This window comes from Condylura cristata, unplaced genomic scaffold (genome assembly GCF_000260355.1).
Source record: "Condylura cristata isolate star-nosed mole 26May11 unplaced genomic scaffold, ConCri1.0 scaffold00030, whole genome shotgun sequence".
Classification (NCBI taxonomy): domain Eukaryota; kingdom Metazoa; phylum Chordata; class Mammalia; order Eulipotyphla; family Talpidae; genus Condylura; species Condylura cristata.
The window spans coordinates 7,877,635-7,893,246 of record NW_004567131.1 but is presented as its reverse complement, the minus strand read 5'-3'; the positions used below and the strand labels follow the sequence as shown (position 1 = coordinate 7,893,246).

Sequence of the window (15,612 nt, the reverse complement as noted above, 5' to 3'; positions counted from 1 at the left end):
CTTGGCGATGCCGGAGGGCGGGAGTAGCGGTCTCTTGTGCGCGTAGTCCCAGCCACAGCTCGGGTTTAGCCACCCTTCTCCCTAGTCTGCGCGCCCGGACTTCCGCGGCCATCCCCACCCCAGGATCTGACAGCCGCTGCTCAGAGTCCAGGAGGCTCCGGGTTCTCACGGTGCCCCCTCCCGCTACCGCCCCTCCCGGGCAGTACGACCTGCCTGCGGGACGTTGGCACCCCCCTCCCCCACCTCCCAATCACCGCCCTGCTCTGCGAGCCCACACGCCCAGCAGCGTCAGGACTGTAGATTAAGGCGCTAATCGCCACTGCCTCCCAGCAAGTGCCTGGGGCAGCCCTGCCCCTAGCTGCTTGTGGTTAAGCAAAAAGGAAAAAAAGAAGGGTGGGAGAAAGGAAGGAGCCTGGGCTGAGAGTGCTGTAAATCTCCTTAATCAGCCCGTTTATGGGATCTGGAGCCTGCCTGCCTGCCTGCCTGCCTGCCTGCCTGCCCGCCCGCCTGCCTGCTTGCCCGCCCGGGTCTGAGCGCTCAGATCTTCTCTAGCTACCCCGGTTCCCCTCCCACCACCCCCCCCCCCTCCCACAAGAACTATCAGCTTATCCCCAAGCCTGGATTTCCCAGGTGCCCAGAACACGCTGAGGTTCTGTACTCTTAGCTGAGAGTGCTGCTCTTAACCGACCCCTTGTCAATGACAATAGCAGTCCAGAGTCTGGAACCTTCGGGGGATTTGAAAAAGAAGTTGTGATTTCACTACTGAAGAAAAAAGATAAAAACGTAAACTACGCCAGCGCAACCAGGTCATGCTCTAATCCTGCTCATTCAATCTCTCTAGAGCAGAAGACTTTGGGGAATTAGTTTGGGCGAGGCCCCAGCCCCTTACTCCTGCCCCCCACACCCTCCGCCACACCTTCCCTCCCCATGCTGGGATTCTCCTCCCCAAGTCCAGTTTCCTGGCCATTCTTGGGAAGAGGGTGGATAAGTGTGGACCACACAGCTTCAAGGTTTACCCTACAGCTTGTCTTTCTTTGCTCTCCTTCCCCCCACCACCCCAGATTTGCAAAGAATAGATATACCAGGTATTTGAGTTGAGGATTGGAACATGGGAGTGGTAGATGTAGGACATGGAGTTCAGACAGCCAAGAATGCCTTGACAAAAATGGAAAAATCAGTAATACAAGCAGAGTGGTCACAGTGTGTATGGTAAAATCTAAGGAAAACAGTGCTTTATGTCAGGTAGTTTTAGAATTTAAAATGACTGGATTAAGTGAGACCAGCAAGGCATGAGTGTGTGAAGTTTTTTGGAAATCATCCACCCACCAATTCTATTTTGGGGGATTGGTGTGTTTGTCCTTGTGAAATTAAGACTTTAGTAAATTCATTTGGTTTCCTACAATGTTCTTTAGGTTGGAACTTAATTGCATTTACCTTGATTTTAGGTGTCTAATTTTTAGCTACCAGCTGAACAAGCTGAAGGTCCCTAAGTGTTACTTTGGGCAGGCAGCATGTAGCAAATTGTTTCACACCCACTGGAGTGGATGAGCAAATATTTGTTGAACAGGCCTTAATCTGCTGGGCCTTCTTCCCGCCAAACTTCACCCTCTGTTGCTGCTGAGACTGGAAGGTCAAGCCCTTTGGCAGGCCCTAGAGATTTGGAGGGGTGGGAGTGGGTGGAGTAAGCCTGGGCCAAAAAAGAAATTTTTTTTTTTGTCTCTCCACCTCCTTGAAACATAACTTAAAATGCCTGAGTGTCCACAGTTCTGAGGAGCTTGACAAAGGGATCAGTGTTATCTAGTAACCCATCAGAAGGGTCGCTGATCCCAGTGATGTACATTGTTCAATAGCTATAAAATGTAAACCGGAATTTGGGGATAAACAAGGAAAGTAAATAAACATCAGTTTTTTTTAAAAGCAAATGTGAAAAGATCCTTGGAGTCTGCTTTTTAGAATGCAATTTTAAGAAATCCTAGAAATACTGTCAGCATGCAAACCCCGGAGCCTCTTGTTCTGCCAAGTCCTCATAGTCCTTGCTGGGAGAGTCCTCTAGTTTGGGAGAAATGCTGTAGGAGACCAGAGTTTCTACTTTAATGAGTTTGGCAAGACTCCACGCTAATTAATCTAGGGAGAGTTTTAGAACACAGAGCATAGGACTGAAACAATTGTTCTGTTGTGGTTTTTATTTTGATAAGCCAGGGCTATATCTCTAAATCCTGTAGGCCTGTTGCTTAACCCATGACTACAGTTTATTGGTTTTTTAAAACAGATGTTGTTTTTCACCTTTTGGATGGGAAGGCTTATCTCACTCATTAAAACCCTGCCTATTGTGCTTTGTTTCAAGAGTCTGCTGACTTAAGAAATGCTGAGGGGTACTCCTCTAAGACCAGACGCTTAAGGGAGGCTAGGTCAGTTTCCAATATTTCTGTGCTTTAGACAATAAATGTCATTTAAACAGTATGTGAACCACCCAAATTCTAAAACCGTAATTGTCTTGAATTTGTGATATCTTTTTTAAAAATTTGGATTATCTCTACTTTCTTTAAATATATTTCCCCAAAACTTTCTATATATAATACAGTTGAGCATAGTTTGATCAAACTGGCAGACATCTATTATCAGATTAGTAAACGCCCTCCTCGTATGCTATTTGTAGTTATTATTCATTCGATAACTCACCTATTTAGCTTGTTTCTTCTTAGGTAAATGATACCTTAGATACTGTTATGAAGAGAAAACAATTTATATTTCGCAGAAGGGGGAAAAAAGCAGCTGTATATACTGGGGGAATAGTTGGAGAAATAGAAACCAAACTAACTGCTAGTGTTCTCTTGGCAGAGTGGATTTATTGAGAACTTTTACATTTTACTTAAGTAGTGAGTTTTGTCATGTTTACTTCTAGAATAACTTTAGATGATTTCATTAGCTAGAAAAAAATTTTAAAAGCTAGATGAAAAATTAAACATTAGCATTTTAATAAAAACTTTTATTCTGAAGATAATAAAAACAAAACTAGTATAAGTTTAATAGATAATTTTAGGAATCTTATGGTGTTTGATATATATGACTATAGCAGAATTAAATTCTAAGCTATTATAAGTTTTACAGTTATTCTTCCAAATAATCAAAAATTCCATAAGATTTGAAAAAAGTCTTATCTGATATCCTTTCTTAATGATGACTAATCTTTCAGCAATGTTACTGAGGTACTTAACATCGCATAAAAATGGGGTAAGTTCACTAAAACAGTAATTTTGCATAGCAGCATTTGATAGTGAGAAAAACAGAAGTGTGTGTGTGTGTGTGTGCGTGTGTGTATGTGTGTGTTCACACAAGTAATAGGGGAAAAGACAAAAAAAAGTTGAAAGAGATTCATGGGGGGGAAAAAGCACAAAATATTTGGTACTTTATTTTCTTCTCATTTTCTCTTTTTGAATCAATACCTTTACATTAACCCAACCCACAAGACTGGTGTTCCAGGAGTCTTTTGATCTTAGACCCAATGTTATTTTTTTTCCATTACTTTAAAGAAACTTAACTCAGTGACAGTGTCCTACTAAAATGATTACTTCATGGATTATATATGCTTTTTTTTTTTTTTAAAGACTTATTTATTTGTGCATACAGAACTGGGGTACAGGCGAGAGGCCCAGGGGCGGCGAGAGGCTTCACCAGAGACAGAGTGGGGAGCAGAACAGGCAGATCGACGAAGTACACTGCTGAGGGGAGCAGCGGGCTGGTCAGGAGAGGTCTGCCGCGCCATATGGTCACCTCCGGGGCAGGCGGGAATCGAACTCATGCAGAAGTGGCTTTAGCTTCTTAGTGCAGTGCTTTAACCCGCTGTGCCACCAGGGAGGGCCGGGTTAGAAATGCTTTTTATGCCTGAAATTTAACAATTTGAGGACCAGGCAGGATGACATGTGTGAGGACTTACTGTCAAAGAACTTTAACTAGAACCGTGGAGTTCTTTTTTTATAATTAAGACTGAAAGGGAAAAGGCATCCTTATTGCTCATAATAAAACTTATCTTACCATTAAAAAAAGGGCTATAGAAAGTATTAAAAATCCATTTATCAACAATATCCTTTACTCTGGTTTGTTTTATATCTTGGCTATTTACCTCTTGTTTAAAGAAAATGTTTTGTTTTATATTAATCATAACATTGGACCAGAAAGTTGTCAGTTGAAGAAATATTTACAGTTAACTAACAATAATTTGAGGGACCAGTTACATCTTAAGTATGGAATGTTAGGGAATACAACTGGGAAGATTTCAGCTTTCTAGAGGAATACCAATATCTAATCAAGAACTTTACTATGCTGTTTTTAACCTTGTATTAGATTTTATCAATAGAACATATGACTTTAGGCTTCTGGGGGAGTGTGTTCAGATTCTTTATAGCCAGTAACACACATATGCCTTACCCTACAACATTGTGTGGTTTTTCTATTCATTTTTTCTGTTCTTCAGTATTTTATTTTCACTGACCCTTCCAAATATGTAAGATGTTTTGAAAGACACATTGTCCAAATCCTATTAAGCAACTCTTTCTTTATGAAAGTGTTTTTTCCTGATGATGAATTAAGTTAAAGCACTTAACTGTACCAATAGTTGGCCCTTTTTACATATGGTTACACCTAATACTTGTCATGATGGAACATCATAAAATAGAGCAAAGTATAGATAGGGACTTTAAGGAGAAAAAACAGAATCTAACATTACTTTTGGTATTTTGATGCTCCCATGTGGTGTTTTATACCTCCCATGTATGTATTTATAAACTTTGTGTTTCCAATGAGATTATTATAGTGTTTCAGATTTTAAAAATTAAAAAAAGTCACAACATATTAGTAGAACACTGTTACTTTTTCACTTTTTTTAAGAAAAGATTTTATTTATTTATGCATATAGAAATGGAGTACAGGTCAGAGGTACAGGGGTACGAGAGGATTCACCAAAAACAGAATGGGGAACAGAACAGGCAGATTGACAAAGTACACTGCTGAAGGGAGCAGCGGGCAAGACAGGAGAGGTCTGTGCGCCATGTGGGTCACCTCTGGGGTGGGGATTGAACTAGCATTGAAGCAGCCACAGCTTGGCTTAGCTTTGCAGTACAGTGCTCCAGCTGGCTGTGCTACCAGGGAGGGCCCAAATGCTGTCACTTTTTTTTTTTATTAAAATGTTTATTTTTACATCATTTTGCACATTTTTTTTTTATCTCAATTGTAATCCCCACGGGTTTCCCATCACCAAATCACCCCTGTGCCACCACCATAGTCCCGTGCATTTCCCCCCCCTCCCCCCCCCCCCGTTTTTGATCCCATTCCCCACTCCACCCCCACAGAATGTCTCTGGTCTATGGTTGTTCATTATTTTTGTTATTTTCTCGCCTGGTCCATTATACTCCTGCTATGAGTGAAACCATCCAGTATTTTTTTTTCTCTTTCTGGCTTATCTCACTAAGCATGATCTTTTCCAGCTCCATCCAAGTTGCTGCAAAAGACATGTATTTCTCTTTTTTGGTTGCTGAGTAATATTCCATTGTATATATGTACCACATCTTTCTAATCCAGTCATCTACTTTTGGGCATTTGGGCTGCTTCCATGTTTTTCCAATTGTAAATAAAGCAGCAATAAACATGGGGGTACAAGTATCTTTTTCAATCAGTGTTTTTGTGTCTTTTGGATAGATACCTAGGAGTGGGATTGCTGGGTCATAGGGAAGCTCCATGTTTAGCAGTTTGAGGAGCCTCCAAACAGTTTTCCATAGTGGTTGTACTAGTTTGCATTCCCACCACCAAATGCTGTCACTTTAAGAAGGGAAATAACCATTTCCTTCTTAATGGAAAGGCCCCCATACACATTCATGCACCCACAAAGAGGAGTCCTAATCAAACTCACCACTCACTAACAACAAATACTGCTTTATAAAAGCTTCAATGATTTGATAAGTGAATAATGACTTTTTGATTTAATTTACAAAGCATCTCTTGATTAGAGAAGAGGGTGAAAATTTGTTTCTATATTTGAAAATTTGTTTCTTTATCTTCAGTTCATGTTCTAGGCAAATTTTATAAGGGAGGAACTATTCTGGTTGATTTTAGTATTTTGTTACATTCCACTATCTTGGGAGTCTTCTAACTGGAAATATGGGAATAAAAAATGTTCATATTTTAATAAATGGAAAGGAAGAAGGAAATGGTACTGGTTAAAAAGCATTCATCTGTGAGTTTCAGTCTTTAATGATGAGAAGTCCATGATTAAAATAATGCCACTTACACTGTAACTTCCATGGAGAGGGTGCATATGGGTTGTCCGTGTTTTCGTGTTCTCTAGCACAGAGCCAAGTGCCCAGTGTGTCCTGTGCAAAACAAGTGTGTTTTAAGTTGGAATTAACCTGGAGAAGTGCTGACAGGTATGTCCCTGGCCTGATCACCCTCCGTAGCCTCCCTTTTCTATGCCTGTATTCGTTTAGCTGTGCTCGTTTGGTTGGCCTCCGTGTGGGTGCTAATGAGGCCAAGGTCAGAGGTGGTGTCTTCCTATGACCTATTTAGCTTTGTTCTGTGTCATGGTCACAAGCTGTGTTCTTTACTGTAACCGGATGACATAGAAATTCATGCACTTCGTCACAGCGAGAACAGGTTAGAGAGCAGGCAAGCTAGAAGGACTCCGAAGAACCTCTAGTTCAATTTTCTTGTTTCACTTTTTCAGGATTAAAGCCAAAAAGGTTCTTTGATTTTGTCTTGTGCTGCCTTTCAGGCTAGTGCAATGCAGCAGATGATACGTCCAGCAGCACAGGGAACTAGAAATCCATCCCTGCAGTGAGGGTGGTTGACGCCACACTTAAGTATCAATGGATTGTTAACAATCTTCTGGTTTCATAACCCCTCTGTCTGAGTATAAATGATATTGCTAATATTTAAAGAACTCATCATTCTACCACACTATATAACATTTTAAGTGGTCTCATTCAGATTCTTTGGAAGGGGAGAATCATCCATTGAAAACCAACTTCAAAATGATTTTGGGAGAAGAAAATGTGGGAATAGGTTGGTTAAGTCAGCCTATTCCACTTGTCATCTTCGCCAGCAATTAGTTACTGCTAATTTCTGTATTTTTCTTAATGAAACAATTATTGTCTTAATCACCTAAAATGAAGTATATTGTACGTCATCCCTTGAAAATTGCTTTTCTTTCTTATCACCTCCAGCACCACTCATGTGGTTAACAATTGAAGGGATTTGTACCTCCATCTGTCTTGACTCTAACCAGTTTTCCTGCAAGATTCGCTATAAAACAACTATGTCCCTGTTTGCCTAACTCCTGTGGTTCTCCTTTGTCTACTCAAATGAAGTCCATGTTTCATTAATGTTGCAGGGGTGCTGTTTCTGTAGATGGTGGCTATTTCTAAATAGAAGATAGTTTTGTTTTTTTTTTAGAATTGAGTTTTTCCTTTCCCCCTCAGTTACTGCTATTTCTCATAGTTGTAGTTTATTTGCTTTTCCATTTCACATAGTAGGTTTTGTGATTGCTCCATGTTACTGATGAAGTGCCTGAAGCCCCCCAAAGTTGTCATTTGCTGAGTAAAGCTGCACCAGTGAAGAGGTCTGCTGAAGAAGTTCTTGAAGCAATTGCACAGTATATCTGTGAATGAGTCACATGTCTGTGGAGTTAGAAATTAATGCTAGAATTGCCATCAAGATATTGCAGTCAGGTGACTGCATGCCAGTGTGCATGGTGCGTATGTACTTAGTGCATCTCAGGAGTGCTCTAGAAGGACCATCTTAATCCTAGAAAAAAGGGAATACTTTCCCTTTAAACCTTCAGCTTTTCATTTCAACGTAATCATACCTTCTTTGTTTATACTTATGCATAATTTGATAAATTAGATCTTTTTTGTTGCTATTAAGGGAGTACAGAAGCATGGGCCTAAAATAGCTACATGGCCTTTGAAACTGGCAGACCCTGGCTTGAACTTTGAATCTACCTTTGCAAGTGTGTAACTGCACACTCAGCCTTAGTTTTCTTGTCTGTAAAATATAGACACCTATCTACACCAGAAAGTTGCTAGGAGTATATAATGAAAACAGGTATGCCAAGTAACTGACAGTACCTGGCAGTTGGCAGATGCTGGTGATGGCTGATCTTATCTTTCAGGTGTATTGCTGTTTGAACTTGGAGAGCAGGGCTTCCTTTTGGTTTGCATTGAAGTTTAAATTAACCACAGATTAGAAGCTATTCTTGGGGATATGTTATGCATCTACTGGAGAGTATTTTACCATCCATCACAAACATCCTAAAGGGAAAAAAAAGTAGTAGAATATTAACCTAGTGATGTGTTCAGTCAGTCAGAAAACCTACCCCAGGAAAACTTGGCTGTTCGGCATAGTTATTCCACCACCCCTGCCTCTTTTAACTACCTAAGTTGGTGCAATGAGCGTTTCTTTTTGAATGTCCAACTTAAATCCCTTTCATAGGGGTGAACAAGAGAATTGTTATGTGAACCCCATCTTCCCACTCAACTAAGTGTTATTTTTTTTGTGTCCTTTATTGTTTCAAAGTTTTAAGTACGGATTTTAATAACAAGATAGGAAAAAAGTTTACATTTATCTTAACTTCTTCTTCTGTGCTGTACATCAGTACAGAACTCTTCCTTGAATTAGAAATGGTTTTAAATCCAGGGTTTAGCCTTTCTATATATTGCCTTACATAGCTGATTTTAATCAAATCACTTACCTCGCTCCATCGTAGTTGCACATACAGATGAGCAGGTCTCTGAGCCAGGTGACTGCATCTAGCTCTGCTTTCTCTGTAGTGAAACCTAGCAGTGCCACACAGTCTAGTAGACATGACCATCCTGACATCATAACAGCTCCTAGAAGCCACATAATTTCTTTGGCAGGTGCACCTGTTTATAGACGAGAAAACTGCCTTTTACAAGTTAAGTAATCTCATAAAGGCCACCTACCAAGTGGCAGCCAGAACAAAGCTATTCCTGACAGCGCCCAGGCTCATAGCCTTCTACCTTTTGCTCCTTCTGTGTTCAAGCAGGAGAAAGTCTGCAAGCAACTTTCTCCTGAGACATGCTGCCCTGAGAAGTCAATCCGCTTGGATTCTGTTACTTTTATTGGGGTGTCCGTTTTTATTGCGGTGGTAGAATTTTTCAACTGCTTTATACATTTTGTCTTTGAAATGATGTTTTGATTCCTGGAATTCATGGTTCAGAGAATAGTAGGAAAAATGGAAAAGAACAGAGATATCGAAAGAAGTAAACTGCTTCCTTCTTGACTTTCTCCAGTCAAAGAGACTGAGAAAAGTGGCAGCACTGCAGATCCAGCTCATTTTCAGAGGCCTTGACTTCCTCTGCTTCCTCCATGCTGGGTTTGTCTGTCAGTGAAGGAGGCAGTGTCTCAGGTGTGGGGTCCCCTTGTAGGTCAGAGGTAATGAGAGGAAGGAGGCAGAAGATGGCACTTCCCCTTCATGAGATTTACTTCTTTTTCATTTTATGCTTTTAAGAATAGGAAAGTAGCTTCACTCCCTACTTCTGTATTTGTAGAGAAAAGTATTTGCTAGAACTGCTGTGTTGGCTGTTGTGAACAGAGTAATGACCTTGGTAGACCAAAGAATTTCTCATAGATTGATAGGGTCATTGAAAAATATTCAGAGGTTATCTAGTTCAGTATCCTGACCTGCACAGGAATGATTTCTACATTAGTACTTTTCAAACTGTAGGTGGTGACCCACTAGGCCATGAAATTTGGTGGGCAATGACCAGTGTTAAAAAAAGAAAGAAAGAAAGAAATAGGGCCCTTCCTGGTGGTGCAGTAGGTTAAGGCACAGCACTATACAGCAGTCAGCCACTGTGCCCCAGTTTGATCCCCGGCCAGGGAGGTGACTCAGGCATGGCAGACCTCCCCTGACCCGCTGCTGCTCCCCTCAGCAATGTACTTCATCCATCTGCCTGTTCTGCTCCCTGCTTTGTCTGGTGAATCCTCTCACCTCCCTGCACTGCTAGCCTGTACCCCAGTTCTTGTATGCATAAGTAAATACATCTTTTTAAAAAATGAAATAGCGTTTTCCCTTTTAAGTTTTGACTGATGTGTTTGCACATACTTAGTATTACTCTAAGAACCGAAAGTTTTACAAACCTGTTGCCTTAGACTCTGCTTAAGAATTTCCCAAGTAGGGACACCCACTTTGAGAAGCTCTGTGGACTGTTCTGTTAAACTGTTATGTTCAGTGTTTCCTCTGTAATAATGCTGTATACATATTCACAGATTGAAAAAAATCTATTTCATTTGTTCCTTGACTTTCTGTCTAGGTCCAACCAATACCCACAGTCTTGACTACTTTTCTTGGGTGTTCCACTGTGACTCTGAGTCAGTGAAACAAACATAGAAAAGTAGTAAAGGAAAAACTGTCTTTATTGGACTAGATAGGAAATCATACTTATTAACAGGGTGAAGTTACTATGCAAACCTGCGGTGGATTATTTGATTTAGCAACACAGTCAGGATTAAGGGTCAGGAATACTTCTGGAAAGTAGTTGTTAAATCAACTGTGTTATCCCCTTCCCATCCATGTCTCAGTTCTGTCACTCTGCAGAGAGGTGGCAGGCGCCTGTCACTATACTGTGATCGCCTGTTTTCCAGCTGTGTCTGCTGCAAAACAAGATTTTGCAAGGCCAGAGAACATTGTCTTATTACTATAGTTTCAGTGACTGTGCATTATAGACAATCAGGAATTATGTTTTTATGTTTTGAACTATATAAAATAATATTTACTGTTTCAAGTGATTTTTATGGAGATAGAAATCGATTTACAAAAGACAAGATATATGGGGTGATTAAAGTGGACATCACTTTGAAAATCAAAACTTACTTACCAGATGACAGAAAAGAAATTGGAACATGTTCTAAACTTATAAGGTGAAAATTAATAGCTAAAGTAAAATTTCTGTAAGACAAGTAAGCCTTTAGAGACAATGGAATCATTGTAGCATTGCATGATAAACCTGCTATATTACATCCATGTGGTGATTTATACTTTTACATATTCAAGTTGCATTCACAAAACTGTTTAGTAAGATAGGAAGATAGTAGCGTTTCCCAGTCTTGCAAGCTAGAAAACAGTTTTGATGCCACTTTGTTCTAAGCATCATTTCAGCAACTGGCTATTAGCACTCATGTTGCACTGAAAGGACCATAGATATACCATAGTGTGCTATTTTAACTAAATACACATTTTTCCAAGTTGCAAAATTCAATGTTTTAGTAACTTGCAGTCATGTGAAATATTGGTATGCATTTGTGTCTACCTTTGCAGATACTGATGGAATTAAATGCTATTGATTTAGAATGGGCTATCACTGGGTTTGAAAGAGACTTTCAAAGGGCGAGTCTCCTTGGTAGCTCGGCCTCCCATCCTGGGTGCTGCTGTCAGACATGGCAGTGATAGGATGCTTGCTACCTCTTGAGGTGGCCTGTTCCTCTTAATAGATAAGGATGTTAATGAAAGGATGCTGAGTACGGTAGGAATTAGAAATCTGTATGTATAGAGAGATTGATATTTAACATGGGTTTGCAAATGAGGTAGAAGCTTAGTCTCTGGGATAGTGGAGGTGGAGATGTAGCCCTAAGGGAGAGAAGTCCTCTAGGGGTTGGATGGTGCAGGAGCACTTACTTGGGCTGGATGCTGTGTGTCATTCCCTCTCCTACCTCTCCTTGTCTTCAAGTCCCCAGTGGTGAAATAGTTATACTTTGTGCTTCTGTTCTCCCCATCTGCCAGCTTTGAGAGATTAAATAAGTCAGGAGTTTCCAATAATCACTATACACTTTTGATTTCAGACCTTTAAAATGAAATTATGACTCTTATAATTTAAGTCTTTTTTGAAAGATGGCCAGGCCTTTGCTAAATAGAACTGCCAGACAGCTGTAGTCAGAATGGACCAACCCCAGGCAGACCAGGACCCATGTACCTGGTCTTTCTTTTCAGTACCCTTAACAAATGATGGCAGCTCCTGCTGAACACTGACCTGCACCTCGGCCCCTTGGAGTGTACTGCTTTTAAAGAGCCTGATGTAGCAAGGGAGAGAAACTGAGTTTTCATAAGACCTAAACTCTAGTTTGAACTATGGTGCTGTCTGGCTGTGTGACGTGAGCCCAGTGGGTCCGAGTTCCCTTGTCTCAGCATCCTGGATTCTGTTGGCAAGGTCATTGTTTTTAGTCATGAGATAATTGCTCTTGAAGTCTACTTTGAATGTCATCGCCCCCTCTTACACACATAGTGAACTACCAATCATCCTTAAAACCTAGCATAAATGCCCCTTTTTCTCACTTGTGCTTTCAAGCACCAAATATATATTGAGAGCACACCAAGTGCTAGATATTGGGGGAATAGCATTGAGCAAAGCAAAGACCAAGTCCTCAGAGCTGGATTCTTATAGCCCTCTCTTAGCGATGGAGTGTCATTCCCCACAACCCCTGCCTAATGCCTTGCTTCGTGGAACCAAAGATCAAATGCTTGCTTCTCTAGTCTTTACACTTCTATCTGAATTTATGACCTGAGTTGACTCTCAAAGACATAGAGTAGGAGGGGCAAAAAAGTCAGAGTTGCTATGGAGATTTTCTATGCTAGTACAGTAATTGCCAGCATTTGTCGACTTTCTGTAAAACATAGGCACCTGATAGAAAATTCTAGACTTCTAAATTTTGATATTCTCCATGCTGCCTACCAAGGCTTTCCTGCTGCCTAACCTAGCATGCGATGAAGAGCAAGGACTTGCACAGTCAGCAGCATGGTGTGATGTGCCCATGTAGCAGCACCCCCTGACAGGAAGCACGTGCGTCTCCCTTTCACCTGCACATGGGCCCACAGGCATTTCCTGGCCATTGTTCACCCGGGCTGCCTTGGCGCTGTTTCTGTCCTCCAGTGAAGTAGACTGGAGCTGGGTGAGCGCTTCCAGGCCAGCATCAGCCTCTGTACAGGCACGGGCAGATCTGACTGAACAGACTCTGGAGAGCCTGGGAAAGGACAGCCTCTTGTATACAATCATGGTAGCCTCTCTTGTTGCCACATGTGTGCGCTCTTGTCCATTTTGATTCTTTGTTGGTTCGATTGCCTCTGAGCAGTTTACTTAGGGAAATTGCTGTTGTTGAATGATTATAACATCACAGGATTAGGCTGTGGACATCCTTGGCTTGGGGACGCAAACTGTTCTACAGGATTCATTGAGAAGAAACTTGACTCTTTAAGGTTCATGTGAGAAGAAGTTTGGGGTTGTGTGCTTCATCACTGTGTCCTTTGTTTTCTCATTATGAACTAGTGACTGAAGGCCTATTTTCAGTAGTAGCTGGTTAACCTGGTGGGTTGCCCCTGCACTTACCATCCGGATTGCTACGCTGAAATGTCTCTTGGCTGTGTGTTGATTAAAGATCTTATTCTGCCTTTTTAGTGCAAAGGTTATGTCTGCAAGATGAAAGCAAGAAAGTATAATAAGGTTAAGCTAGACACTGGTAGTTTCTCTTTTTAGAAGCATGAAGTAGTAATTGTAGCCTCCAAGTCTGTATTTGTTTTGTCCTGCTCCTTGTGCCTGTTGTTAGCAGATGACTCGGGTAAGGGAATAGTGGGCACTCTTTATCATGCCATTGCATAATACAATTCCAGACTGTTCTATAAAAGGCAACCATCAGAGGGTAGTGACCCCAGAGTCACCACCACCTTCTGCAGAGCTCATTCTGCACCCACCCTCTGTTTGCATAAGATAGGAATAATATCAGGTGTTACAACAATCTACTTTTCTTTACTTTTGATGCAGGCACTGAGTTGTGTTTGTTTGGTGATCGCCAGAGGAGCGATCAGACGCAGGTCCCAGGAGAATTAGTAACCCTTCATGCTCTCTGGTGTTCCCTCAGTGTGGGTCCTGCCACCACGACGGTCCGAGTGGCTGAGCTTGGATGAGGCCGGTGCAGTATGTACAGCGTAGAAGACCTCCTGATCTCTCATGGATACAAACTGTCCAGGAATGTCCCAGCACCAAAGGAGAGCTACGAGGGGCGCCAGCAAGCACGATCGAGAGCACGAGCTGGCCCTGCACTGCTGAATGGCTGTGAGGATCGCCCCAAAGCCTCACCACAGAGTAAGAAAGCACTGGGGAAAGGGCGTGTGAGTGAGACTGAAAAGAACAGCCGCATTCTGAGAGTCCACGGAGAGCCCCAGGGCGCGTCTGCTTCTAGAACTTCTGAGGCAGGGTAAGCTCCACTGTGAACCTGCCATTCTTCTTCTTCTTTTTTTTTTGACTTGGGGGTCTTGCAGCAGGAACAATAAAATCCTTTACTCCTAGTATAACCCCAGGGGGCCAGGGAAGGAGAAAGGGGCCAAGACACAAGAACATTTCCTTCCATAGGGGTAGTTAGGTTGTTCCATTAGCACTTTAGCATAGGGCCTGGTCAGGGCAGGCCTTCTCCAGACTTATTAGTGGTGAGTAAATAAATAATTCTGTCATGCTAAATGCTGCATTTTAGTACTGTTTCTTTGTTCCTTTATAAGCTGCCTCAGCTAGGAATCACTTAAAAACTCTGTAAAGTTAGTTTACATCAGACACACATTCCTAGTACTTGGGCTTTCTTATTATTATGTTTCAATAATTTTTACATTTCAGAGTTGAAAGAGACATGTATTTTCCTTTCTTCTCGTGTACTCATCTCATTCCCCTGGTTCCCACTCTGCCTTTCCTGTGCACACACAGTGGCCCTAATGTGGGTGTCCCATCTGAATACAGCTGTGTCTGTGCATGTTTTCTTACAACAACAACAACAAAAAAAGGTTGGCTGACTGGGGGAACCCGAGGGTTAAAGAAGAGGGAATTTCAGCAGCCTGCCACAGAGCCAGAATGGGAGAGGAGTCCTGCAACTCTCATCCAAGCAGTTCCAACCTAGAGGAAACCTTTGTCATCACTTCGTAAAACTGTGTTTACCTTTAGTGCCATATTGGGTTGGGCTCAGGCGGAAGGTGGGGTGGGGGGGGACTGCCTGTGTAGCGCGTACTGTGTGGCTGGCGAGAAATGGACTGAGGTGACAACTGGAGGCAGGGGCCCATTTTTAAGGGAAACACACAAGCAAGTGAACAGAAAAGGGACTGACTTAAATCTTAAGGGAGTGGACTAACCTTGCGTGGTTCAAAGGTACCTTTTCACAGAAAGAATCTTCCTGTTGGCTGGTGGTTTTCAGGCAAAGGTGGAAGGGATTGTGCTTATCATTGATCGCATTCAAAACTATGGCAATTGGTGAAAGTGAAGGTGGTAGCCAATATTCATGCCCAGTGGTGGAGAAGCTGGTTTGTGTCACCCAGGAAGGAATGCTGCTCTGGCAAGGACCAAGAGTATCATTGATGACCAGCTACAGGAGCCCAGAATGGAGGAAGGACTTGAAATTGCCTTTATTTTTTTCCCTAACAGTTTATTTTTACATCATTTTGTACATTTTTTTTTTATCCATCTCAATTGTAATCCCCACGGGTTTCCCATCACCAAGTCACCTGTGTGCCATCACCATAATCCTGTGCACTTCCCTCCCCATCCCCCTGTTTTTGATCCCATTCCCCACTCCACCCCC

The 15,612-nt window shown here is 41.9% G+C and overlaps 1 protein-coding gene across 2 annotated transcripts in view; it reads left to right on the top strand.

Moving 5' to 3' along the window:
* Positions 1 to 13,927: 13,927 nt before the first annotated feature.
* Positions 13,928 to 15,612, top strand: part of KIAA1462 (KIAA1462 ortholog) — a 30,056-nt gene continuing 28,371 nt past the window's right edge. For both annotated transcript variants that reach the window (XM_004691193.2, XM_012731411.1), the window contains exon 1: positions 13,928 to 14,250. In XM_004691193.2, coding sequence (XP_004691250.1) covers positions 13,973 to 14,250 — 278 coding nt within the window. In that variant the 5' untranslated portion in view covers positions 13,928 to 13,972. The remainder of the gene's footprint in view (positions 14,251 to 15,612) is intronic.